A 27,149-nucleotide genomic window follows, 5' to 3' on the forward strand; every position below is an offset into this window, starting at 1 on the left:
GAATTACCCCCTTTGAAGATAGTTAAAAGTCTCTAAGGCCGCGTACACCCGGTCGTTCCAAACCGATGAAAATGGTCCGATGGGCCATTTCCATCGGTTGACCGCTGAAGTGGCCTGATGGTCTGATGTGCGTACACACCATCGTTCCAAAAACCGATCGGGTCAGAACGCGGTGACGTCAAACACACGATGTGCTGAATAAAACGAAGTTCAATGCTTCCAAGCATGCGTCGACTTGATTCTGAGCATGCGTGGGTTTTGAACCGATGCTTTCTGTACTAACCATCGGTTTGGACTGATCGGGCAGCGGGCCATCGGTTCGATTTTAAAGCATGTTTTAAAATTTTGGACCGAAGGACAACAGACCGATGGGCTTTACACACGGTCGGTTTTGACCGATGAAACTGAACCTCGGTCCATTCTCATCGGTTTTGTCCGACCGTGTGTATGCGGCCTAAAGCAGGAAGTAAGAGATATTTTCAAAGTTAGGGGTTTTCCCCCCAGACAGTCATCACCAGAACAGTCATGCCACTACTACATTCTGTGCTGAAGACATTGATCACCAGGATTAATAGTGAGGTCAATATCCGGAGTTGGCATTAACAAAAAAACAGGCAAAAGGTTCTAAATCTTCCAAAGTTCCTTAAAAAAAAAAAGTTTACAAATAAACCTTTTATTTAAAGATGAAAAAAAGTTTTGGCTTTACATACACTTGAAGCAATATAACAACGAAGCAGCTCTCACAATCCATATTTCATTGCTTTCTGTGTTAACAGGTTCAGGTGCAAATACCTTTGAATCCTTTGATTCCTCCTTTTTACTTTCCTCTGCGTTTCCATTTTCTAACAAAAGCAACATAGCTTCATCAGTCATTTCTTCCTCAAATCTACTCTTCTTCATGGTGAGGTCCAACTTTTTTCTCCAGCTTCGACAGCATGATCTCTTGCAGGCGTTCTTGAAACTGGATGTGGAACATACCTAGCTTGTTGGCTAACCATCTTGCATTAGCTGTTTTCCCAGTGCCACCTGTTCCAATCAAGAGGACTCTTAAGGGTGGTGCCTGAAAAAGCAGTGAGAAACTTGTACAATGCCACAATAAAATCAAAAAGGTATTACAAGTTCAAATGTATTCATAAGTACTATTGGGGTCTAAGCTTGATATAAAAATTGCATTACTTGTAATGGTTCTTTATGGACAACATAATTCTCAGGATTCTGTAGAAATGTATTTCTTGCTTCAGGGCTTGAGCAGTAGTATGTCTTCTCTCTGTATAAAGCTGCATTATCCTGGAGTCCTGGCTGTAGAATAAAGTTGTCCTTTATTGCGACTGGGCAGACGTGTTTGGAATCCCCATAGTGCTTCTTTTCACTTATAACTTCTTCATCCTGTGTGCGATAGTATTGTTTTGAATGAAATTAAATATTACTGTCCAGTTGGTATATATAGAGAAAACAAATGAAAAAAAAAGTGAGATATAAACAATCTTATTGAGTGTAACTACTATAATAATTTTTATGGAAAAATGTATTTAAGAGACCAAAATACATGCCAATTTTTCCGACAACATGTGTGACCGCGTGTATGCAACACAAGTTTGAGCCAACATTCCGTAGTCAAAAAACCCACGGTTTTGTTGTCAGAAATTCCGATCGTGTGTACGCGGCAAAATAGTGCACCCAAAAAGAGTGCACCCACAGACTTCGTTGATGGGCTAACATTCATAAAAATGAATCAGTCTTGGATCAGCATCCATCAAGCACCAGATGCTGATGTAACTGATTGAATTTGCTATGGATCTGGGATCCCTTGAAGACTGTCTATGCTGACCATCTTATTCCTCCTCAATCTTGATGATGCTAGCTTCCAACAATATTTTTGGTTTAGGGCATCATCACCACCACCCAAGGACAATTTTTCTGTCCCTGTTTAACAGGGACATGCAATTGCTATTTTTTATATAATATTTCACAGCAGGGCCCTTTCCTGTGTCCAACAAGAGTAACTGTGAGGGGTTACAGTGTTGTGGCACCACCACCCAAGGCCCAATTCTTCTGCTCCTGTTTAACAGGGATATGTAATTACAATTTTTGATATAATATTTCACAGCAGGGCCCATTTCTGTGCCCAACAAGAGTATCTGTGAGGGGTTAGTGTTGTGGCATGTCCTGCAAGCAGCATCTAAATGAGCCGCGCATTCAAAGCGCCATAACACGGGCGTTAACCCCTTCTTTGGGCGCTAGTGGGGGTTAAAAGTGCCCTGTTAGTGGCCAAAAAGCACCGCTTAAACAGCGCTAAAGCACCTCTACAACAAACACCGCTAACGGTGTAAAAGGGGTCTGTGCCCTATCCTGAAAAAAGCCCTAGTTAGTCATTTTAAAAATATGTAATCCGTTTTGTAAACTGATTTTTTTTTTTTACAGACCCCTGACATCTCCCCTTTGAGACAGAGAAAAGACTGAGGACACAGTTTCCCCAGTTCCTTTCTCAGCACTGAACATGGAGAGGAGACAGAGGCTCCTGTCCATTCATAAAACTAAAGCAAGTTTACTCTGCTTGGTTATCACAGGACACAGGAGCGACCTCACTCACTGTGTCCAATTCAGACAAGGAAGAGGTCAGTAAATGACATATTTACCCAGCCCCTTCCTCCGCTCTCCATCCTGACAGATCCCCCTCAGCTGGCAGGAGACAAGTGAAGCCGGCTGAGGGGGCAGAGGAGCAGGACAGAGGGGGGTGGAGACAGACAGGGGATCAGAGGAGCAGCACACAGGGAACAGCGGGAAATATTTGGTGCAGCCGGGAATAGGTTTTTAGCTGACAGCCACAGGAGGGAGAGAAGGGGAAGTGTCTGTAAGCTAAAAATCTATACAAAGAGATCAGTGTTCACAGCTGTTCCCCGCACCACTTCAATATCAGGAACTTTCGCCCCTTCCTGCCCAGGACAATTTTCAGCTTTCAGCGCTGTCACACTTTGAATGACACGGTACCCAAACAAATTTTTTATAATTTTCTTCCCACAAATAGCTTTCTTTTGGTGGTATTTGATCATCTCTGGGGTTTTTATTTTTTTCTAAACAAACTAGCACCAATATATATTGGGCAACAGTGATGTGTTAATGACAGGTGTTACTGCTGGGCACTGAGGTGGGCACTTTTTTTTTATTGGGGCACTGATTGGTAGCCGATTTGCACATCTGAGGGGGCTGTGCTGATAATCAATGTGCGGATTATCAGCACAGACCCCCTCCCTCTGACAAGAACTATCAATTTCGGCTCTCCCTGTCAGTGCCAACCGAGGAATGACGTTTACCGGCACTTCCTGGTTCACGCGATGATCAGCTGTGATTGGTCACAGCTGATCACGTGGTAAGAAGCCTCTGACAGAGGCTTCTTATCACGATCGTAGATGCGGGGTGTCAGACTGACACGCTGCGCGCCCCTACAGGCGCGCACCGGCATGTTATCCTGCTGGACGTCATATGACGCCCAGTCAGGATAACAGAACCACTTCCCGGCCGTCATTCTGCAGGCGGTAAGTGGTTAAAGCGGGGGTTCGCCCTAAAAACACATTTTTAACATTAGAGCCAGCATACTAAGGACATTTACTGTATGCAGCTCTACTTTTTTTTTTTTTTTTCTCCTTACATACCGTTATATTCTGATTTTTGTCCAGGGCTTCTGGGATCTGATGACTGCGGGACTAGGCGTTCCTATCCCTGCCTCAGGCCCCATACACACGAGAGGATTTATCCGCGGATACGGTCCAGCGGACCGTATCCGCGGATAAATCCTCTCGAGGATTTCAGCAGATTTCTATGCGATGGCGTGTACACACCATCGCATTGAAATCCGCGCCGAAATCCTCTGGCGATGACGTGTCGCGCCGTCGCCGCGATTATGACGCGGCGACGGGCGCGACGCTGTCATATAAGGAATTCCACGCATGCGTCAAATCATTACGACGCGTGCGGGGAATCCCTTTGGACGGATGGATCCGGTGAGTCTGTACAGACGAGCGGATCCATCCGTGGGATCCGATTCCAGCAGATAGATATTCGGTGCATGTCGACAAATATTTATCTGCTGGAATTCGGAAATATCCGCGGATAAATATCCGCCGGAGTGTACACACCATAGAATCTATCCGCTGAAACCCATTCGATGGGATTTATCTGCGGATAGATTCTATCGTGTGTATGGGGCCTCAGGGTTCTAGGGACTGGGTGTTCCTATCCTTGGATTACATGATTGACGGCTTGTGAAACAGTTCCCCTGTCGCACAATGCGCGTCACCAGATTTCTGGAAATAGCCGAGCTGCGAGCCGGCACTATACGGCGCCTGCGCAGTCGGCTCTACACGGCGGGCGCAGGCGCCGTATAGTGCCGACTCGCAGCTCGGCTTTTTCCGGAAATCTGGTGACGCGCGTTGTGCGACAGGGGAGCTGTTTTTAACAAGCCGTCAATCATGTAATCCAAGGATCACGCTCCAGATGATGTCATTAGACGAAACCGGTCGAGCAGCAGATGATTCCATATTTCATATTTATTTTTATTTTTTATAATATATGTTTTTTGTCCTAATAATTTTTGTCATAACATGGATTTTGCACATTTCTAATATAACGTTTAAATCACGCTAATTATTACTAGCGGACTATATCACAGCTATATATTGGTTAAGCATTGGTTTTTGTCATTTTACATATTTTTTATATACATCCAAATATATTTATTTTTTCACTTTTATGTAACAGGAGGCGCCACCACCTACTACCCCAACCTCATTCAAGGATAGGAACGCCCAGTCCCGCAGTCATCAGAACCCGGAAGCCCTGGACAAAATGACAATATAACGGTATGTACGGAGGAAAAAAAAATTACCTGCATACAGTAAATGTCCTTAGTATGCTGGATGTGATGTTAAAAAATAAAATTAAAATTTGGGTGAACCCCCGCTTTAAGGACCGAGCCTCTTTCTGACAATTGTTGTTTACAAGTTAAAAACTCTTTTTTTTTGTTAGAAAATTACTTAGAACCCCCAAACATTATATAAAAAAATTCTAACACCCTAGAGAATAAAATGGCCGTCGCAATACTTTGTCACACCGTATATTTGCGCAGCGGTCTTTCAAGCAAACTTTTTTTTTAAGAAATACACTGTTTTGAATTAACCACTTCAGACCCGCGCTATTGACAAAAGACGTCAACAGCGCGGCTCTCAAGTGCCGGGTGGACGTCTTTTTAAAAGCATTACCCGTGCGCGCCACTGGGTGGCGCGCAGCGGGTAAACACTGTCCCGGCGCATCGCTGAAGAGCCGATGCGTGTACCTGGTGGCCGCGATGTCCGCCGGGTACACGCGATCGGCGGTGACACAGCCAGTGACAGCAGGGACGTGGAGCTCTGCTGTCAGAGGAGAGGAGACCGATCTGTGTCGCTTGTACATAGGGACACAGCATCGGTTACCTTCCCCAGTCAGCCCCCTCCCCCCACACAGAACACACCCAGGGAATACATTTAACCCCTTCCTCACCCCCTAGTGTTAACCCCTTCCCTGCCAGTCACATTTATACAGTAATTAGTGCATTTTTATAGCACTGATTGCTGTATAAATGTAAATGGTCCCAAATTTGTGTCAAGTGTCCGATATGTCCGCCGCAATATCGCAGTCCCAATAAAAATCGCAGATCGCCGCCATTACTAGTAAAAAAAATCAATAAAAAAAATCATAATTCTGTCCCCTATTTTGCGCTATAACTTTTGCGCAAACCAGTCGCTTATTGCGATTTTTTTTTTTTTTTTACAAAAATACGTAGAAAAATACATATCGGCCTTAACTGAGAAAAAATATATATAAAAAAAAAAAAAAAATGGGATATTTATTATAGCAACAAGTAAAAAAAATATATATTTTTTTTAAATTGTCACTCTTTTTTTGTTTAAAATATATAGTGCAAAAAATAAAAACCGCAGAGGTGATCAAATACCACCAAAATAAAGCTCTATTTGTGGGGAAAAAGGATGTCAATTTTGTTTGGGAGCCACGTTGCACGACCGCGCAAATTTCAGTTAAAGCGACGCAGTGCTGGAAGCTGAAATTTCGCCTGGGCACGAAGGGGGTTTATGTGCCCAGTAAGCAAGTGGTTAAATAAGACGAGTAAAGTTAGCCCAATTTTTTTTATGTTTTAAAAGATAAAGTTATGTTGAGTAAGTTGATACCCAACACGTCATGCTTCAAAATTGCGCCCACTCGTGGTTTGGCGACAAACTTTTACCCTTAAAAATCTCCATAGGCGACGTTTAAAAAAACAGGTTGCATGTTTTGGGCTACAGAGGAGGTCTAGGGCTAGAATTATTGCTCTAGCTCTACCGCTCGCGGCGATACCTCACACGTGTTGTTTTAACACCGTTTTCATATATGGGCGCTGCTCACGTATACTTCTGCATGCGAGTTCGGTGGGACAGGGCACGTTTTTAAAAAAAAACATTTATTTTACCTTTTATTTTTTACACTGTTTTTAAAAAATAAATAAATGTCACTTGTATTCCTATAACAAGGGATGTATACATCCATCTATACATACATGTAATAGAAAAAAAGCGAAGTGCGCCACGGCAAAAATGGGCATGGCTTACACTTAGTATTGGGCGTGGCTTAAATGGGCGTGACTCAAAGGGGTGTGTGGTTAGCATTTGAGATGAACAAGGGATGGAGGGGAGAAATAAAGAAAGAGCACGAAATAAAGAAAGAAAGAGCGCGAAATAAAGAAAGAAAGAGAGCGAAAGAAAGAGAGCGAAATAAATAAAGAAAGAAAGAGAGCGAAATAAAGAAAGCGAAATAAAGAGAGAAAGAGAGCGAAATAAAGAGAGAAAGAGAGCGAAATAAAGAAATGGAGGGACAACAGGCCCAGATCCTACACCACAATAGAAATATGTATTTCCGAAAATGTAACAATCAGCAGATAAAGATACTCCAAACACCTGGTGTTAGCGCTTCGATCATCTCTGCACCATGGTGTCAGGATTAGAGTTGAGCGGACACCTGGATGTTCGGGTTCGGCCGAACTTCGGAAAAAAGTCCGGGTTCGGGACCCGAACTTGAACTCGAACCCCATTGAAGTCAATGGGGACCCAGACTTTTGACTACTAAAATGTCTCTAAGGCTCCATTCACATCTAGGCAGACAAAATTTGCGGCGTTTTGTCCCGCGAATTGCGGTGGCAAATAGCGGCGTTTTGTACCGCGACAAAACGCTGCGATTGTCCGCCTAGATGTGCCCCTCTATGGAGATGGTTCCCGAAGGCCGCCTGAAAAAAAGGTCCAGGACCTTTTTGCAGGCGGCAGGCGACATGCGGCAGGCGTTCGGCGTGGAGATGTGAACCATCTCCATAGAGGGCAATGTCTTTTCATCCCTCTGGCGGCAGCGGCGTCGCACTACAGGCGACAAAACGCCTAGATGTGAATGGGGACTAAAAAACTAATGGAAAGAGCTAGAGGGCTGCAAATGGCAGCAAAATGTCAGTAAGAGCATGGAAAGTACTCTGCAAATAAATGTGGACTGGAAAATAACTTAAAATAACACAAAAAAAAAAAACATAATAATCTTGACCTAGGAGGATGAGGTCCATATGGAGGTGGCGGTGGATGTGGCGGTGTAGGTGGACGAGGTAGCCAACACAGCTTTTTGTTTTTAATTTATTTATTTTTTAAATTGGGGTATACCCCAAAAGAGTGAAAAAGATCTAGGGTTGCCACCTCATCCCTTTAAACCCGAACACATAGTAATTTCACAGGTTCTGGGGCTAATTTAATGTCGATAAGGCACCAAGTGAGTTTAATTAGCACCTTAATCAGCCAGAGAACCTGTGTAATTAATGTTTTCGGTTTTAAAGGGATGAGGTGGCAACCCTAGAAAAATCAGAAATACAAAAATGGCTGGGTAAGGCCGGTATACGTGTCTATTCTGCACAAGGTACGGACAAGTCCTGTGGGATCCATGCCTGGTTCATTTTAATGAACGTGAGTTTGTCCACATTGGCTCTGGACAGGCGGCTGCGCTTGTCTGTTATAACGCCCCCTGCCGTGCTAAATACACATTCAGATTATACACTGGATGCAGGGCAGGCCAGCACCTCCAAGGCGTAAGGGGCAATCTCAGGCCATGTGCCCAATTTAGATACCCAGAAGTTTAGGGGGGCAGACCCGTCATTCAGTACGTGTAGGTGTGTGCACAGATACTGCTCCACCATGTTGGTGAAATGCTGCCTCCTGCTAAAACGTTCCATTTCAGCTGGTGGTGCTGTTTGTTGTGGCGTGCTGACAAAGCTTTTCCACATTTCGGCCATGCTAACCCTGCCTTCTGAGGTGCTGGCGGTGCCCCGGCTGCGGTGGCGACCTCTTCCTCCTCTGCCTTCGCCTTGTGCTTCCACTGTGCCCCCGCTGTTAGGTGGAAATTCCGCCAGCAGCGCGTCTACCAGCGTGCACTTGTACTCACGCATCTTGCGATCACGCAAGGACGGTACATTGTACTTGTAACGGGGATCCAGCAGTGATCCACCCAGTAATCAGCACCTGTTAAACTGTGCAAAACACAGCGCTCGTTGTGGAGACACTGCAGCATGCAATCGCTCATGTGTGCCAGGCTGCACAGAGGCAACGAAAAGCTGTCCTCTGTGGGAGGTGTATCGGCTGTGTCCTCTGTATCCCCCCGGCCATGAGCTAGTCTGGATGCCACCCTGCTCCTCCTCCTCGTCATCCTCCAGAACTGTGCCCTTGCTGGACAATTGTGTACCTGGCCTTTGTTGGTGCAGGAACCCACCCTCGGAGCCACTTGTGAATGACTGCCCTGAAAGCCTTGGAAATGATCCCGATTCCTCCTCCTTCTGTGCCACATCCTCTTCCATCATCGCCCAAAGCGTTTTTTCAAGGAGGCATAGAACTGGGATAGTAACGCTGAGAACGGCGTCATCGGCACTGGCCATGTTGGTTGAGTACTCGAAACAGCGCAACAAGGCTCTCGCATGGAGGCCCAGTTATTGGTGGTAAAGTGGTTCTGTTCCGCAGAGCGGCTCACGCGTGCGTGCTGCAGCTGAAACTCCACTATCGCCTGCTGCTGCTCGCACAGTCTGGCCAGCATGTGCAAGGTGGAGTTCCACATTGTGGGCACGTCACATATGAGGCGGTGAGTGGGAAGGCCGAAGTTACGCTGTAGCGCTGCCAGGCGAGCAGCAGCAGGGTGAGAACACCGAAAGTGCGCACAGACAGCCCAGACTTTCTGCAGCAGCTGTGGCATATCTGGGTAAGTTTTAAGGAACCTCTGCACCACCAAATTCAGCACAAGCGCCAGGCAAGGGATGTGCGTCAAACCGGCTAGGCCCAGAGCTGCTACGAGATTTCGGCCATTATCGCACACCACCAGGCCCGGCTTGAGGCTCACTGACGCCAACCACTCATCGGTCTGTTGTTTCTTGTCCCTCCACAACTTCTGCGCGGTGTGGGTTTTTTCCCCCAAACAGGAAAGTTTTTAAACTGCCTGCTGTCGTTTACCCATGGCTGTGCTGAAGTTGGTGGTGAATGTATTACGCTGACCGGGTGAGGAGGCGGTAGAGGATGAGGAAGCGGAGTAGGTGGAGTTAGCAACAGGAGGCAAACTGAAGCGCCCTACAATCCTCGGTGGTGGAAGAACATGCGTATGCGCCTCAGGCCCAGCCGCCACTGCATTTACCCAGTGCGCTGTTGGGGAGCTATAATGTCCCTGGCCGTGCTTACTGGTCCACGTATCCATAGTTAGGTGGACCTTGGCACAGATGGCGTTTCGCAGTGCACACCTGATTTTGTCCCCCACTTGGTTGTGCAGCGAAGGGATGGCTCGCCTGGAAAAGTAGTGGCGGCTAGGCACGACGTACTGTGGAACAGCCAATGCCATCAGGCTTTTAAAACTCTGCATCTCCACCAGACGGAATGACAGCATTTCAAAGGCCAGGAATTTTGAAATGCTGGCATTCAGGGCCAGGGATCGCGGGTGGGTAGAGGGGTACTTCCTCTTCCGCTCCAGTGTTTGGGAGATAGAGAGCTGAATGCTTCCATGGGACATTGTGGAGATGTTTGGTGACCCAGGTGGTAGTGTTGCTTGCCGGTCCTCTAATTGAGGGGTGGCAGGTGGCACTGTCACTACAGAGGTGGATGAAGAGGCCGAGAGGCCCGAGACTGAAGCAGAAGAGGAAGCAGGAGGAGCCAAAGACCTTTCTTGGTTTTTGAGGCGTCTACTCCACTGCAGCTCGTGCCTTGCACTTAGATGCCTGGTCATGCAGGTTGAGAACGTTTATACCTCGCTTCAGGCTCTGATTGCACAGCGTGCAAACCACTTGTGTCTTGTCATCAGCACATTGTGTGAAGAACTGCCACGCTCGGGATCTCCTTGGACCTGGCTTTGGTGTGCTCGGTCCCTTGCTGCATTGGGCAGTAGCAGGCGTACTGTCTAGGGGACGGACGCGCCGCTTTGGCACCCTGCTCCCTCTTCTGCTGTGCTGGTGGCTCTGTGCGACCACCGCCTCTTCCTCCGAACTACATGGGTCACCTGCATGAGGTTGATTCCATGTGGGGTCGAGGACCTCATCGTCCACCACATCATCTTCCACCCAGTCTTCACCACTGCCCTCCTTGTCGGTCTGCACAATTGCGAAAGCCGCAACAGTTGGCAACTGTGTTTCTTCATCATCCGAGACGTGATGTGATGGTCCCCCCATGTACTCATTTTGAAACATAAGTGGTTGGGCTTCGGTGCACTCAATCTCTTCCACTTCTGGGGCAGGGCTAGTTGGATGGCCCTGGGAAACCATGCTAACAGAGTCATCAAAAAGCAGAAGAGACTGCTGCATGATTTGGGGCTCAGACTGCTTGGCTGATTTGGAAGGGGGTGAGGTGAAAGACTGATGGACATCGGCTGCAGGTGCCAACTCTGATCTTTCAGCACAAGACTGGTTGGGAGACAATGTGAAGAAACTGGAGGCACTGTCAGCAACATAATTTACTATCGCCTATTCTGCTCCTGGCCTCAACATTCGTAGAGCCGGATTAGGCCCCACCAAATACTGCTGCAGGCTCTGTCGCCTACTCGCACCTGAGAAAGGTGTTTCACTTGTGCGTGTAGCTGGCACAGATCGACCACGTCCTCTCCCTGTAACAGGAGCTCCACCAGCAGCACCACCACGACAGCGGCCATGTCCCTTATTTGACGTTCTCCTCATATTTTTCAAATGTAGGATCTTGCCCTAAATGGGTGTTTTTTGAATAGAACAATAGAAGAACACTAGCTAAAGTGTTTATCTCACACCTACAGATATGCAGGAAACGCACCAAAAAAAAGATTTGCCCTAAATTGTTTTTTTGAATAGCACAATAGAAAACAGTATGTAAAGTGTGTATCTCGCACGTACAGGCAAGACTGCAAACACTGGAGGAAAAACTGCAGAGTATCTCACAGGAACATATGCAGTGCTGGTGCAATATGCAGAGTATCTCACAGGAACATATGCAGTTCTGCTGCACTTTGATTTGTGAAGCAGGACAGACTCCTATATATTTCTCTCCCTAGAAGCACAATCAGGAAACTTGCCTTAAACTATCTTGCAGAGTATCTCTCAGTAACATATGCAGTGCTGGTGTTTCTGAAGCAGGACAGTCTGATCTAAATCTCTCCCCGAGAGCAGCAACATTTCCCTACCCTAGCTAAAGCAGAGTGACAAGCTGTGCTATGTGCCTCTAGCTTATATAGAGGCTGGGTCACATGCTGCACTGGCCAATCACAGCCATGCCATTAGTAGGCATGGCTGTAATGGCTTCTAGGTCACACAAGTAAAACAAATGGTGATTGGCTGCCCTGCAGCGTGCCATTACATTGCCGAACACCGGACCCGAACTTACAGCAAATTGTTCGGGTTCAGGTCCGGGTACCAAAAATCCCAAAAATTTGGTACGAACCCAAACTTTACAGTTCGGGTTCGCTCAACCCTAGTCAGGGTGGTTGAAGTGCATTATTACAATTATTACATTGTAATATAAAATTAAATACTCACCCTAATGCAGAATCAATGGGAACCCCGAGTGTGTCACTTGCTATGTTGCCTGCCACCAGGCAGCCCCCTTACATCAGGTATTCCCCAGCATGCAGAGACTCTCTCCGCTGCCATTATGAACAACACGATCAAGTGTAACTAAATAAGCGGAGCCGCTAGGTGGCTGCCAATATAAATTCAGCTGTGACACTACCCACCCCCGCCCCTTCCCACACACTACACAGACAGACCAGCAGCAGGGCGGGAGGTATTGGCAGCCAACCCTGGCCTCTAGTTTGTGCTGGTCTTCAGGAAAATGGCGGCCGGTGAAGACAATGTCTCCGCCGGCCGCTGACCCCTAGCGGCGGCGAAAATTGGGAATACAAGAATTTCTCTGGTCCTTTTCTGGGAATCGCAAAAAAAAATGGAAAATGCTCTAAATCCTGTAACATTCTGGACAGTAGGTATGTCCGAAGTGGAGCTTGTGTGCTGAGGATTCAAGCAAAATCTTAGTCAGGCGGGTCAGGTCAGCATAGGATCGGGCAAAGATGTACACGATCGAAATCCAGAGGGTGGTCAGGCAGGCAGAGGTCATACACAAACTGCCTGAATTCCTGACGATGCTTGCTGATTTTGTGCTTCAATGCCAGAGGTTCACACGTGGCAATCCACGCCACACACCTTATCACAACACCCAGGGAACTAGTCCAACAAACAGGCACTGAAAGACACGAAGTGCTGCTATTTGTGGGAAGCTTTGATTGTAGATTGTCCACAGCTGGCAGCAGGTGGGGCTAGTGAGTCCAATGTAATGCTTCAAACTGAGAGGACATTGCTATAACTCCAGATCTCCTCAGTGGCAGAACAAGTAAAGCCAAGACAGGCAACCATATCTAAATAGAGTATACAATGAAGTCCAAGACTCTCAGTAGCATAGACATAAAGAAGCTATCAGAACACAGCATTTTCACTGAGCTTTCATACATGATTAGTGGCTTGTAGTTGGTGCTTTGGGATATGACCCTAACGAGAATATTGAGTACATAGTAACTGTAGTACTCTGTTCTTCTCTTGCATCTCTTTTGGAGATTTTAATCTATGTGTGGTAGCAATAAAGCTGTTCCGAAAAAAAAACTGTCTTGTCGGCCGGGCACGGGGGCGTGTCCAGACATCACAGTCACGTGACGGTTGCAAGCTAGCACTCCTGGCCTCTGAGAAAGGCGCATGCGTAGTGGCTGCTTCTTCCAACGGCCGCTGAGCCTAACTGTCGGGAGAGAAAGCTGGGGCATAAACAATAACAACAACAAAGTGACGCAGTGGGATTTATCCTGGGTCCCTATACCGGTGTGCGACGCCGACCTTTGACAGCGAGGAGAACAGGCGGCCAGTGAGACGGAGAGGGGGAGGGGAGACGGGGTGCCCGCTGCTATCACCCTGCCGGGGGAGACTGGCATCTGTCAGGTGACGCCCGTTGGCCCCCCGGAGTGTCTGCCATGAGGTGCTGGTGATCTCGTCCTCCTCACGATCACCGGGGCTGCTGTGTGCGTGTGGGCCCGAGAGGGCAGTGCGAGCAGCTGCGGCCTCCTGTGTGATCCTGAGGTAACTGATGTGTGCAGACAAGTGTCCTATATGTACAGGCTGTCCCCTCACAGCGGTGTCCATGAGCCGCCAGCCATCTCTTCTCCCCTCAGGGGTGCTGCTGCTGTGTGTTCCCTGTCCCTCCATATGCTGCCCCTGCTAAGGGGCACCCTCCTCCCTCGCCCTGTACGTATGGATCCTCTGCCCTAAGAAAGGCCTCTGCAGTCGGGGACGTGTGATCGCTGTGGGCCGGAGCCATCCATTCAGGTGGCCTGTTTGCTTCAGGGGTTCTATTGTGAGGACCTAGAGGAAGGAACGAGTCATGCAGGCACCCCAGCTCCAGTACGATTTCTTCAGCGAGGAAAATGCCCCCAAGTGGAGGAATCTGCTGGTAACCTCCCTGAAGAAGGTGAGCCGTCCATTCCTTCTACTCCACCAACCTGTCTTTTCTCTTCTCACCTCTGTCAACAAAATGATCAGGTTTTGTTTATTTTAGAAAATATAGAATGAGGAATTGAAGGTCGCTTCCAAGTTTTGATAGCCTATTCATTTCAAATGGAATGCCAAACGTAACTGAACGCGGAAAAAACGCTACTTTTTCAGATCCCGGTGCGGTGGCCCCAAATGCTCTGCATTTTGTGGCGCCATTAATAACTAATTTGCGCCCGCACGTGTCTTACAAGGGCACACTTGTGTGAGCCAGCCCTAGGACTGTAGCAAGATTCCAGGTATATCACATGACCATTAAAGGTGCGGACCAGGAAAAGTGGGGCCACCCACTTAACTGTTTATGTCTAGTAGAGATGGGTGTGTTTGGGATCCCACTTGCCTGATCCTACCAGGAAGCCGATACTGCACACCGCTAATCACAGATAGTGAGACATTTTCCCGATCCCCATCTTCACAGATCGAGAAATGTCTCACTGCTTGTGATTAGCCGTGAGCAGTGTTGACTTCCTAGTGGGATCCCAAACACGCCCATCTCTAATGTCTAGGGGATTTGTACAATATTTTTTTTACCTAATCCTCTGCTCCTGCAGGCGCCTCCATGCTGCTAGGGCAGTCCCTGTAACCTCCTGTCCCCATCACAACGATGGCCTAAGGTCCTCTGATGTCATCATGACCGATGCAGGGGACAGACCACTGCTGGAGCAGAGGATCGGGTAAGTAAAATGCTTATACAGTCACCTAGGCCTCTAAGAGCAGTTGAAGGCCAAGTTCACTTTTGTGAACATGTTACACCCATATTTAGGGTTTAACATGTCCAACATCTGTCTTCTCTCACCCCAATCCACCTTCACAGTGACAGCGGGCCAGGGATTCTCTCCCCGCACAATTGAAGAAGAGTGCAGCTGTCCGGGGCTCTGCCAATACAGGCAAGTCATTAATTCTGTGTTCTGTGAATGAATGAATTCCCAAGTAATTCCAGCATTTGTGGCTGATGATTTGTAGTCCTCAATGAACCGATGAGCACTTTAGGTAGTTTGTTGATCTTCCTGCCATCAGTAACTGCTTGCCTGTATCGAAGGTAAGGGCAGACAGCTACACTGACAGTTTTAAGGAGCCTGACATTGTACCTGCAATCTGCTGATCACGGTACAATGCTTTACATTGCTCCTAAAAAATAAAAATATGCATTTATTATGTTCTATTTTTCCTGATTACCATTATTAAAATGAAAGTGAAAGAAAATCTTAAATTTTGGGTTGTCCCTGGAACAGGAGTAGAGAGGAAATCTGGTGATAACCAAGGGCTTCCTCACTTTACAGGGATTTCCTCTCATTTCCTGTTCTGGCTATCGAACAGAAAGTGAAGGAAAATCTCCCCAATTGGACACATAGGGCAGGAAATCCCTGAGAGGGGTTATAGCCCTCCCTTATTCTATTCAACCACTTCAGCCTCGGAAGGATTTACCCCCTTAATGACCAGGCCATTTGTTTGCTATACGGCACTGCGTCACTTTAACTGACAATTGCGTGGGCGTACAATGCTGTACCCAAATAAAATGTATTATTTTTTCCCCCCACAATTAGAGCTTTCTTTTGGTGGTATTTGATCACCTCTGCGGTTTTTATTTTTGCGCTATAAACAAAAAAAGACTCCCCTGTCAGAACGGGGATCTGCTTTGTTTACATAGGCAGTTTCCCATTCTGCCTCTCTGTGGAGCGATTGCGGGTGGCTGGCGGACATCATGGCTGGCGGACATCATGGCTGGCGGACTCCCCTGTCGTGCAGCAGACGCACGCAGTGTGTCGTTCACGAAATTACGTATGGGTACGTCTTTTTTTTTTTTCTTGCACAATAGGGCCGCCCTGCCGCAGTATATATGTGGTGGCCAGTCCTTAAGTGGTTAAAGTAAAAAAATTAAAAGGTGAACTAACGCCATACACCCTCCTTACACCCCTGGTCCTTGCTGTACTTGCCTTCAATGATGCTGAGCTGTCAGTGCCCACACAGTGTCTCACTGTGCATGTGCTGACCAATCGGAATCACTCTGGTCTATCCTGGAAGCACTGCATAGAGAACTACGGGATTTCAAATCCTCGGACCACTGGACTGTGGACACCTCAGCATCATTGAGCGGGGACTAGGTGGGGGGAAAGGGTGTATAGTGTTCACTTTTTAATTTTGTCTGAAAAGGTATAATGAGAAGTACAGCCAAAGCTCGTTTCGGGGGGAAAGAGAATAAGCAGAGAGTCGGTGACTGACAATCAGCCGTGTTTCATCACTCTTGGAGCTGGCGGGGGACAGATGAAGCACCAGACCAATGCTGCATCCACCTAGGCAAGTATGATTTAAAAAATAAAATAAAAAATACCAAACTTTCCTTTTAACAAACACTTTAACCCCTTTCCTCCGAGTGTACGCAGATATGCGTCCTCGGCTTTAAGGGGTTGTACCGGGATGATGCCTGCAGCTGCAGGCATCATCCTGGTATAATTTTTTAGAGCGGGTGACTTGTCGTTAAGGTTCCCCTATCGAGATGGTTCCTGTAAGGACTGCGCAGGCGCAATCCTTGCCGACAGAAATCTCCGAACCTCGGCCGGCATCCAAGCTCATTCTTTAACATCCCCGTGGATTGGAGGATGTTAAAAAAAAGAGCCAGGAGGCCGAGCGAAGCCACTTCCCTTAAATTCCACGTCGCCCTGGATGCCGGCCGAGGTTCGGAGATTTCCGTCGGCAAGGATTGCGCCTGCGCAGTCCTTACAGGAACCATCTCGATAGCCAGAACCATATCGGCAGATCACCGGCGATTGGCTTTTCTAGGATAACAACTGATGCAGCTAAAAGCCGCTCGGTTGTTATCCCGGAGGAGCAAGAGGGGACACCCTCCCTCCCGCCGCCTCCGCCGCTCTTACTGTGCCTCCTGTCCCACCGGGAGACCTGATCCACGATGCGCCACCTCCTGGGGCCTAGAGAGAGACTGAATCGAAGCCGCGAACGGCTTTGATTCAGTCTCTTAAATGTAAATACGGAAGCAACGTCATCATGTCCCTTCCGGGTTACTTGGATTTAAAAAAATATACAGTCTTCAGAATTGCCGCTTTCGCCAATCTGAATACTTTGAAGTGCAAAAGAGGGATTGGGGGTCTTTTTGACCCCCGATCCCTCCATGAAGAGTCACCACTTTTTACTGTCACAATGGATGTTTAACCAGTTCCCGACCCCCGCATGTACATATACGTCCACAATATGGCACGTACAGGCACATGGGCGTACATGTACGTCCTTGCCTATTAGCGGGTGGGGGGTCCGATCGGGACCCCCCCCGCTACATGCGGAGGTCGGGTCCGCTCGGGGAGCGATCCGGGACCACGGCGCGGCTATTTGTTTATAGCCGCTCCGTCGCGATCGCTCCCCGGAGCTGAAGAACGGGGAGAGCCGTGTGTAAACACGGCTTCCCCGTGCTTCACTATGGCGGCGCATCGATCGCGTCATTCCCTTTATAGGGAAGACACGATCGATGACGTCATTCCTACAGCCACACCCCCCTACAGTTGTAAACACATACTAGGTGCACCCTAACTCCTACAGCGCCACCTGTGGTTAACTCCCAAACTGCAACTGTCATTTTCACAATAAAGAATGCAATTTAAATGCATTTTTTGCTGTGAAAATGATAATGGTCCCAAAAATGTGTCAAAATTGTCCGAAGTGTCCGCCATAATGTCGCAGTCACGAAAAAAATTGCTGATCACCGCCATTAGTAGTAAAAAAAAAAAATTAATAAAAATGCAATAAAACTATCCCCTATTTTGTAAACGCTATAAATTTTGCGCAAACCAATCGATAAACGCTTATTGCGATTTTTTTTTTACTAAAAATAGGTAGAAGAATACGTATCGGCCTAAACTGAGGAAAAAAAATGTTTTTATATATGTTTTTGGGGGATATTTATTACAGCAAAAAGTAAAAAATATTGCATTTTTTTCAAAATTGTCGCTCTATTTTTGTTTATAGCGCAAAAACTAAAAACCGCAGATGTGATCAAATACCACCAAAAGAAAGCTCTATTTGTGGGGGAAAAAGGACGCCAATTTTGTTTGGGAGCCACGTCGCACGACCGCGCAATTGTCTGTTAAAGCGACGCAGTCCCGAACTGTAAAAACACCTTGGGTCTTTAGGCTGCATATTGGTCCGGGGCTTAACTGGTTAAAAACACAATTTTGTCTTATAAAAATAAATAAGAATTATTATTTAATTTTTTTTAAAGCGCCCCTGTGCCTGCGAGCTTGTGCAGCAAAGAAAACGCATATGTAAATCGCTCTTTTACATTATAAAAAAAAATTGGGTTAACTTTACTTTTAAATTTTTTTTTTTTAATTCATGAAAGTAAATTTTTCCAAAAAAATTGTGTTTAAAACACTGCTGCACAAATACCTTGTGACATAAAATATTGCAACAATCGCTGTTTTATTCTCTAGATTCTCTGCTACAAATATATATATATATATATATATATATATATATATATATATATATATATATATATATATATATATATATATATATATATATATATATATATATAATGTTTGGGGGTTCTAAGTAATTTTCTAGCAAAAAATATGAATTTTAAAGTGGAGGTTCACCCGGAAATACCATTTTTTACCCTTAGATTCCTGCTCATTTTGTCTAGGGGAATCGGCTAGTTGTTTTAAAATCGAAGCTGTACTTACCGTTTACGAGATGCATCTTCTCCGCCGCTTCCGGATATGGGCTGCGGGACTGGGCGTTCCTATTTTAATTGACAGTCTTCCGACAGGCTTCCGACGGTCGTATCCATCGCGTCACGATTTTCCGAAAGTAGCCGAACGTCGGTGCGCAGGCCCCGTATAGAGCCGCACTGACGTTCGGATTCTTTCGGCTACTCGTGACGCGATGGATGCGACCATCGGAAGCCTGTCGGAAGACTGTCAATCAAAATAGGAACACCCAGTCCCGAAGACCATAACCGGAAGCGGCGGAGAAGATCGCTCTCTACAACGGTAAGTACAGCTTCGATTTTAAAACAACTAGCCGATTTCCCTAGACAAAATGAGCATCAATCTAAGGGTAAAAAAAATGTTATGGGTGAACTCCCGCTTTAACTTGTAAAAACCAAATGTCAGAAATAGGCTTAGACACGAAAGGGTTAAAGTTAAACTCCAGGTGTGATCTACAGATGTCATTAGAAAAATTTGAGTACCGTACAAAAGTTAATTTATTTCACTAATGCAACTTAAAAGGTGAAACTAATATATGAGATACTCATTACATGCAAAGCAAGATAGTTCAAGCCGTGATTTGTTATAATTGTGATGATTACAGTTTACAGATCATGAAAACTCAAAATCCACAATCTCAGAAAATTTGAATATTACATGCAATCAATAAAAAAAGGATTGTACATATTGAAAAGTATAAGCATGCATATGTACGCAGTACTCGGTTTGGGCCACTTTTTGCAGCAATTGCTGCCTCAATGCGGCGTGGATCAGCCTGTGGCACTGCTGAGATGTTCTAAAAGACCAGGATGCTTCAATAGCGGCCTTCAGCTCTTCTGCATTGCTCGGTCTCATGTCTGTCATCTCTCTCTTGGCAATGCTCCATTGATTCTCTATGGCAGGGGTCACCAAATCCTGGGCTGTTCCTGAAGCCCACACCTTTTCTCAGCCGCCCAGCTGGGCTGTTCCTGATGCCCACTCAGCCTCTTTGCAGTTGCCCATTCAGTTCACGGCATGGCTTGGGGGGCAGAGAACTAGATGTCAGCTGACTGGTGAGGAATGTGAAGTGGGAGGGGCTGGAGGAGACCCTATCTCCTGATTTCGGCATAGGTGTCACTGCCGCGAGACACCACAAAGTCAGAGACAAAGTGAGTGACACTACCTGTGATCATAGTTGTCATTAAAAGTCCCCACCACAGTTGTCAGAGTCAGATCAGCAGATGACATTGATCAAGAGCACCCAAGTTGGCTGATCAGAACTCCCCCCAGCATTGCTACTCACCCCCCCCCCCCCACCACCAAGGAGTAATAGAAGAAATACAAATAGAGAATTATATGCAAGGGAGAGGAAAAGAGGGGGAGGAACAAAGTAAAAGGGGGGGGGGGGAAGAATAAGAGAAAGAACTGGAAAGGCTGGTAGACAGAAGGATGGGGGGGGACAAGAAATTAGGATAGAGACAGATGAAAGGGAAAGAAATGAGAACAAAATGAAAGAGTGGTACATCCTAAAATGTACCATAAGGGGTTTTATTACTGTACAAGTAAAAAGGAGCACTAAATGTCTGTGGGTTAGGGGTGCAAATTACTTGTCTTGCCTTGGATGCCAAAAACCCACGCTACAATTTTTTTTTTTACTGTTAGGGGTCCCCACAACTTGGGAATATTTATCAAGGGGTCAAGGCACTTGTAGGTTGAGAACCACTGCTCTGTGGGGGTTCAGGTCAGGCGAGTTTGCTGGCCAATCAAGCACAGTAATCTCACGGTCATTGAACCAGGTTTTGGTGCTTTTGGCAGTGTGGGAGGTGCCAAGTCCTGCTGGAAAATGAAGTCGGCATCCCCATAGAGCTCGTCTGCGGAAGGAAGCATGAAGTGCTCCAAAATCTCCTGGTAGACGGCTGTGTTGACCCTGGACTTAATGAAGCACAGTGGACCAACACCAGTAGATGACATGGCTCCACAAATCAACACAGACTGGAAACTTCACACTGGACTTAAAGCATCTTGCAGTGTGTTCCTCTCCATTCTTCCTCCATACTCCGGCTTCTTGGTTTCCAAATGAGATGCAAAATGTGCTCTCATCAGAAAAGAGGACTTTGGACCACTGAGCAACAGACCAGGTCTGTTTTACTTTAGTCCAGGTAAGACGCTTCTGACGTTTTTTGTTGTTCAGGAGTGGCTTGACAATTGGCACAGGACCTGAAAGAATGCAGCAATTACTGTATTAGCATCATCTACTATAGTGATTGCCATCTTTCACAGAGGTGCAAACTTGCATTGTTCCAAGAATACGACATTTGAAGCCCATGTCCAGGATCCGTCTGTGGTGGCTCTTGATACACGGACTCCAGCCTCGATCCACTCCTTGTGAAAGTCCCCAACACTTTTGAATGGCCTTTTCCTGACAATCTTCTCCAGGCTGCGGTCATACCTGCTGCTTGTGCACCTTTTTCTTCCACGCTTTCCCCTTCCACATAACTTTCTATTAATGTGCTTTAATACAACACTTTGGGAACATCCAACTTCTTTTGCAATTACCTTTTGAGGCTTTTCATCCTTATGGAGGGTGTCAATGATGGTTTTCTGCACAACTGTCAGGTCAGCAGTCTTTCCCATGATTGTGATTCCTACTGAACCAGACTGAGAGACCATTTAAAGGCTCAGGAACCCTTTGCAGATGTTATGGCTTAATTAGCTGATTAGAGTGGGACACTTTCAGCCTAGAATATTGCACCTTTTCACAATATTCAAATTTTCTGAGATTGTGGATTTGGGGTTTTCATGAGCTGCATACCATGATCATCACAATTATGACAAATCACGGCTTGAACGATCTTGCTTTGCATGTAATGAGTATCTCATATATTAGTTTCACCTTTTACGTTGCATTAGTGAAATAAATGAACTTTTGCACGATATTCAATTTTTTCGAGTTTCAGCTGTATGTTATGTCTTTACATTGGTCAGGCTTGGAACAATGCAAGTTTGCACCTCTGTGAAAGATGACAATCACTATAGTAGATGATGCTACTACAGTAATTGCTGCATTCTTTCAGGTCCTGTGCCAATTGGCTGCATACTGTTCACCGAGGCTCACTCACTTGGCATTGCTGCCAGCTGCTGCAAAGTCTCCCAGCTAGAATGCTCACTTTCTAGAAGCTGCAAAGTATGCAGGGAATCCTGGAGGTTGTAGAAAGAGATGACCAGCAGACAGGCAGGACTTTTCAAGATGGCTTATATTGGATTGTCATATACAACAATTTTTTGTATCGCTATTACAATGCGTATGTTATAAAGTGTAAGTTGTGACCATAGATTTCCTTTAAAAAAATAAATTGACATGTATTGTAATATAAAACAAGTAAAACATGAACCAATGGTATATTTAGGCCTCTTGCACACAGGTCGTTTTTACAGCCGCTTTTACCAGCGTCAGAGGTATTTATTTTTTGCAGTTTAACCATTTTGCCGCTCGCCATATAGCAAAATGACGGTGGCAAAGTGGTTGTGTTATCCTGATCGGATGTCATGTGACGTGATCGTTGCGGCGTGTCACTCGGTCTGACACCGTGACTCTGATCTAGATAAAGAGTCTCTGACGGAGACTCTTTACCACGTGATCAGCCGTGTCCAATCATGACTGATCACAATGTAAACAGGAAGAGCCGTTAATCGGCACTTCCTACCTTGCGTCTGACAGACGCGAGCCGATTGGCTGCTCTCCTGAAGGAGGGGGGGGGGTCTGTGCTGATTGTTTATCTGCACAACCCCCCCCGCGGATGAGCACCCAGGACCACCAGGGGTACCACCAGTGATGACCACCAGGGGTGGTATCCCTGGTGGCCATGGATGGCAATGTGTGCCCACACATGATGCCAATCGGTGCTTCCTAATCAGTGTTGCCCATCAGTGCCCATCAGTATCACCTCATTGGTGCCGCCTCATACGCGCTCATCAATGCCACTTTATCAGAGCCCATCACTGCAGCCTCATCAGTGGCCATTAGTGGTGCAACGGATCGTCACCGATCCGGCATCCGAACAGGTCACCCTGTTTGGATCGGCACGCGATCCGCGGGGCTCTCCTCGGCCATAGAATAGTCCCCACCTTCGGCATAGCTCCGGAGCGGCGGCCATCTTGGTACACCCGGCGGCAGCTGTCTCGTCAGGAAGTTATGTTTCGTCGCCGCCATCTTGCTCCACCCCACACTCCTGCACAGTAATGCTACTGAGAAGCGGGCATCTTGTTACACCCAACAGAGGTTTAGATTTCACAGTTCTTTTCAACACAAAATTGTGCTTCTGTGTTTTAAATACAGTATTTGTAAATCTGACAGACTGTTTACATGTTAAATTTTAAAAGCAGCAAATTCACTCTCACCCCTCAGATATGAATTCTATACGCTAAGATACCGGATGTCCCTCCCCTTGCACTAGATTATTTCATTCCCTTTGCAGCGCCATCCAATGGATGATAGCGCTCAATTGGAGATCTAATACTATACTATGGTCACAGGTATTGGATAGAATGGAGATGCTTAAGATATCAGAGAGAATCTACCATACCCTTAATGACAGCCTCCATCTATTTAACCTCAAGTGGTCATACTGGAACCTCACGCAATAATCCTGCTACCTTTCCACACATCATTCCTCAGTCTGCTTCTCCTTACCCCTCCTACCTGTTTCATTAGAGGCCTCATTTCATATTCTCCTTCCTCACACTCCGCTCTATTTTGTTATTTCGCTCCGTGATGTATGACGTGTTCTATATTTTTCCCGTTGACGTATTAGTGAATATATTCTCATTCTCTGTATGCATTCCCTTTTGTTTATTTTTTTTTATATCTACAATAAACTTTTGTAAACAATTTATTTTTTAAAAGCAGCAGCAAACCTTACATGTGCTAACAAGTATCTTATATGCGTGAACAGACAGTTCAAAAAGATAAACAGCGCTAATGAGATGTTATGTCAACTCAAAAAATAAAGAATTTAAAAGCCAGTGGACCCAGTTGGTGTAAAGGTAATCAAATCCTAAGTGTCAGTGCACCAAGAACAGCTCAAGAAAAAGGTACCTCTGTAGGTGGCCAAACTCACCCACCAGGGGTGTGAGTCTACCACAATAGAGCAGGGTTGAAGCTCTATAAATACACCATCTGGTCCTCCAGGTATTAATACGTCAAACACACGTCTCAGCAAGGTGTCATGTAAGGCAAATAAAGAAACAAATGATAGTGCAATAATGCCTGAATGAGCCTGACTACAGAGGGTTAAAAAACCTAAAGTGAGTGCCCGTACAATAAATCACTCAAAGATATGCATAAAAAACGATCACCGCTGTCACCGTCGTTTAGAATCCTCCAGGGGCCGCGCGCGTGCTGAGCAGAAGCTGTTATGACAGGCGCTGGATCGAGGTTGGTGGATGGTGGAGCGCGGTGGAACGCAGGCTATGTCCGTATGTAGCGTCGTTGTAGCCACGCCCTGACACGTTTCGTCACTTCCTGACTTCAACAGAGGGCGTGAAAACACGTCAGGGCGTGGCTACAACGACGCTACATACGGACATAGCCTGCGTTCCACCGCGCTCCACCATCCACCAACCTCGATCCAGCGCCTGTCATAACAGCTTCTGCTCAGGACGCGCGCGGCCCCTGGAGGATTCTAAACGACGGTGACAGCGGTGATCGTTTTTTATGCTTATCTTTCAGTGATTTATTGTACGGGCACTCACTTTAGGTTTTTTAACCCTCTGTAGTCAGGCTCATTCAGGCATTATTGCACTATCATTTGTTTCTTTATTTGCCTTACATGACACCTTGCTGAGACGTGTGTTTGACGTATTAATACCTGGAGGACCAGATGGTGTATTTATAGAGCTTCAACCCTGCTCTATTGTGGTAGACTCACACCCCTGGTGGGTGAGTTTGGCCACCTACAGAGGTACCTTTTTCTTGAGCTGTTCTTGGTGCACTGACACTTAGGATTTGATTACCTTTACACCAACTGGGTCCACTGGCTTTTAAATTCTTTATTTTTTGAGTTGACATAACATCTCATTAGCGCTGTTTATCTTTTTGAACTGTCTGTTCACGCATATAAGATACTTGTTAGCACTACTTTAAATGGGGCTTCCCTGTTTTATCTAAACAGCTGCTTATTAGACAACACCTCTTTCACTATTTGAGGTGTTCTCTCACATTTTGTTTGGTAACTTTTATGCCACTTTACACATAGTCACTTTAAAGGTGTTTTTGCAACACTAAGCGCCGGCAGTGCAATAGTAGGCCTTTTATTAGCACTCTTCACTTTATAGCAAACCTTACATGCTTGCTAATGTGACAGAACACCTCTGATTTTCACATTTAGTTCAATGTGAAAATCAGAGGTGTCCTGTCACATTAGCAAGCATGTAAGGTCAGCAGGTTTGCTGCCGCTTTTAAAATTTAACATGTAAACAGTCCGTCAGATTTACAAATACTGTATTTAAACACATAAGCACCGTTTTGTGTTGAAAATAACTGTGAAATCTAAAACTCCGGTGGGTGTAACAAGATTTGTCTTGTCTTGTATATTATTATTTTTTTTTATTTTTTTTGCTGATCCGAAAAATGATCTGATCCGTGACTCTGATCCGAGGATAGATCCGATCCGTGAGTTTTTTGATCCGTTGCACCCCTAGTGCCCATCAGTGAAGGAGAAAACTTAATTATTTACTACATTTTATAACAAACTTTTTGAAAAAAAAAAAAGAAAAAAAAAATTCGGTCTTTTTTTAAATAGCAACACATAAAAACTGCAGATGTGATCAAATACCACCAAAATAAATATTTTTTTTTTGTAACAAAATAACAATTTTGTTTGGGTACAGTGTAGTATGGATTGCGCAATTGTCATTTAAACTACGACAGCTCTGAAAGCTGCAAAAAAAAGAAGACAACCCAGGTGCCAATGTTTTCTGAAGACCAGTGTTACAGCTGTAAACAGGTTTGACACTGCTAAATGACACTAAATGGATACAGTGTTAAAGCGGAGGTTCACCCAAATAACATTTATATAAGACCAAATTCTTTATACTACCAGCATGTACAGTCGGCACTTTTTTTTTTTTTTTTTAGGCTGTACATACCTTATAATCTATATTTGCAATCCAGAGTCCGGGTACTTCTTCTGCAGGAGTAGGCGTTTCCAAGCTGATCCGCAATGTAATCTGGGCGTTCGCCCAGATGATTGATGTCTATTAGAAAATGTTCCCACCCGGCAGATAAGGCCCCGCCCCCGTATTGCGTAGTTGTGTCACTGAGTTTCCGAAATGAGCCAAACAGGTAAAGCTGCGAGTCGGCTCTATACTGTGCCTGCGCAGTCAGCTCTACACGGCTCCTAGTCGGTGTGCAGTCGCCGTGTAGAGCCGACTCGCCCCTTTACATGTTCGACTTTTTTTGGAAATTCCGTGACGCGCCTTTTTTTTTTTTTTTTTTTTCAGGCTTCCCAGCCTAGAGGTGAGATGTGGGATCTTATTGACCCCATATCTCACTGTAAAGGGGACCTGTCATGCTATATTCCTATTACAAGGGATGTTTACATTCCTTGTAATAGGAATAAAAGTGATCAAAACATTTATACATAAAAACGTGTCAAACTAAAAAAGTAAAATGAACAATAAAAAAAAATATTTTTTTTTAAAGCGCCCCTGTTCCCGTGTGCTCAGAAGCGACCGCACACGTAAGTCCCGCCCACATATTTTTCATATGTTCAAACCACGCATGTGAGGTATCGCTGCGAACATTAGAGCGAAAGCAATCATTTTGGCCCTAGACCTCTTCAACTAAAAAGATGTAATCAGTAAAAATATTTAAAGCGTCACCTATGTGGATTTTTAAGTAGCGAAGTTTGGTGCCATTCCACAAGCGTGTGCAATTTTGAAGGGTGACATGTTGGGTATCTATTGACTAAAAAAAAATCTTGATTTTTGCAAAGAATTGTGGGAAAAAATGACAACTTCAAAAAACTCACCATGCCTCTTTCTAAATACCTTGGAATGTCTTCTTTCCAAAAAGGGGTCATTTGGGGGGTATTCGTATATTTCTGGCCTGTTAGGGTCTCAAGAAATGAGATGGGCCGTCAGTACTGCAGATGTGATCAATTTTCAGATATTGGCACCATAGCTTGTGGACCTTATAACTTTCACCCAGACAAAATAATATCCAAATTTGTTTTGTTACCAAAGATATGTAGGCATTTTAGGCCAAATTTATGAAGAAAAATATTTTTTTTGCAAAATGTTATAATAGAAATGAAGAAAAAATCATTTTTTTT

The 27,149-nt window shown here is 45.6% G+C and overlaps 1 protein-coding gene and 1 long non-coding RNA gene across 2 annotated transcripts in view; one reads left to right on the top strand and one right to left on the bottom strand.

The window, feature by feature from the left end:
• Positions 1 to 920: 920 nt before the first annotated feature.
• LOC120935414 lies at positions 921 to 1,481 on the bottom strand. Its single transcript, XR_005748468.1, has 2 exons — positions 1,177 to 1,481; positions 921 to 1,060 (listed from the first exon to the last, which is right to left on the bottom strand). It is a non-coding gene; the product is annotated as an uncharacterized LOC120935414 (long non-coding RNA).
• An 11,762-nt stretch (positions 1,482 to 13,243) lies between these two features.
• The window catches only part of SOS1 (SOS Ras/Rac guanine nucleotide exchange factor 1), a 412,587-nt gene continuing 398,681 nt past the window's right edge, over positions 13,244 to 27,149 (top strand). Inside the window, exon 1 of the mRNA XM_040350763.1 lies at positions 13,244 to 14,039. Within this exon, the coding sequence (XP_040206697.1) occupies positions 13,953 to 14,039 (87 nt within the window). The 5' untranslated portion in view covers positions 13,244 to 13,952. The remainder of the gene's footprint in view (positions 14,040 to 27,149) is intronic.

This window comes from Rana temporaria, chromosome 4 (assembly GCF_905171775.1).
Source record: "Rana temporaria chromosome 4, aRanTem1.1, whole genome shotgun sequence".
Lineage (NCBI taxonomy): Eukaryota > Metazoa > Chordata > Amphibia > Anura > Ranidae > Rana > Rana temporaria.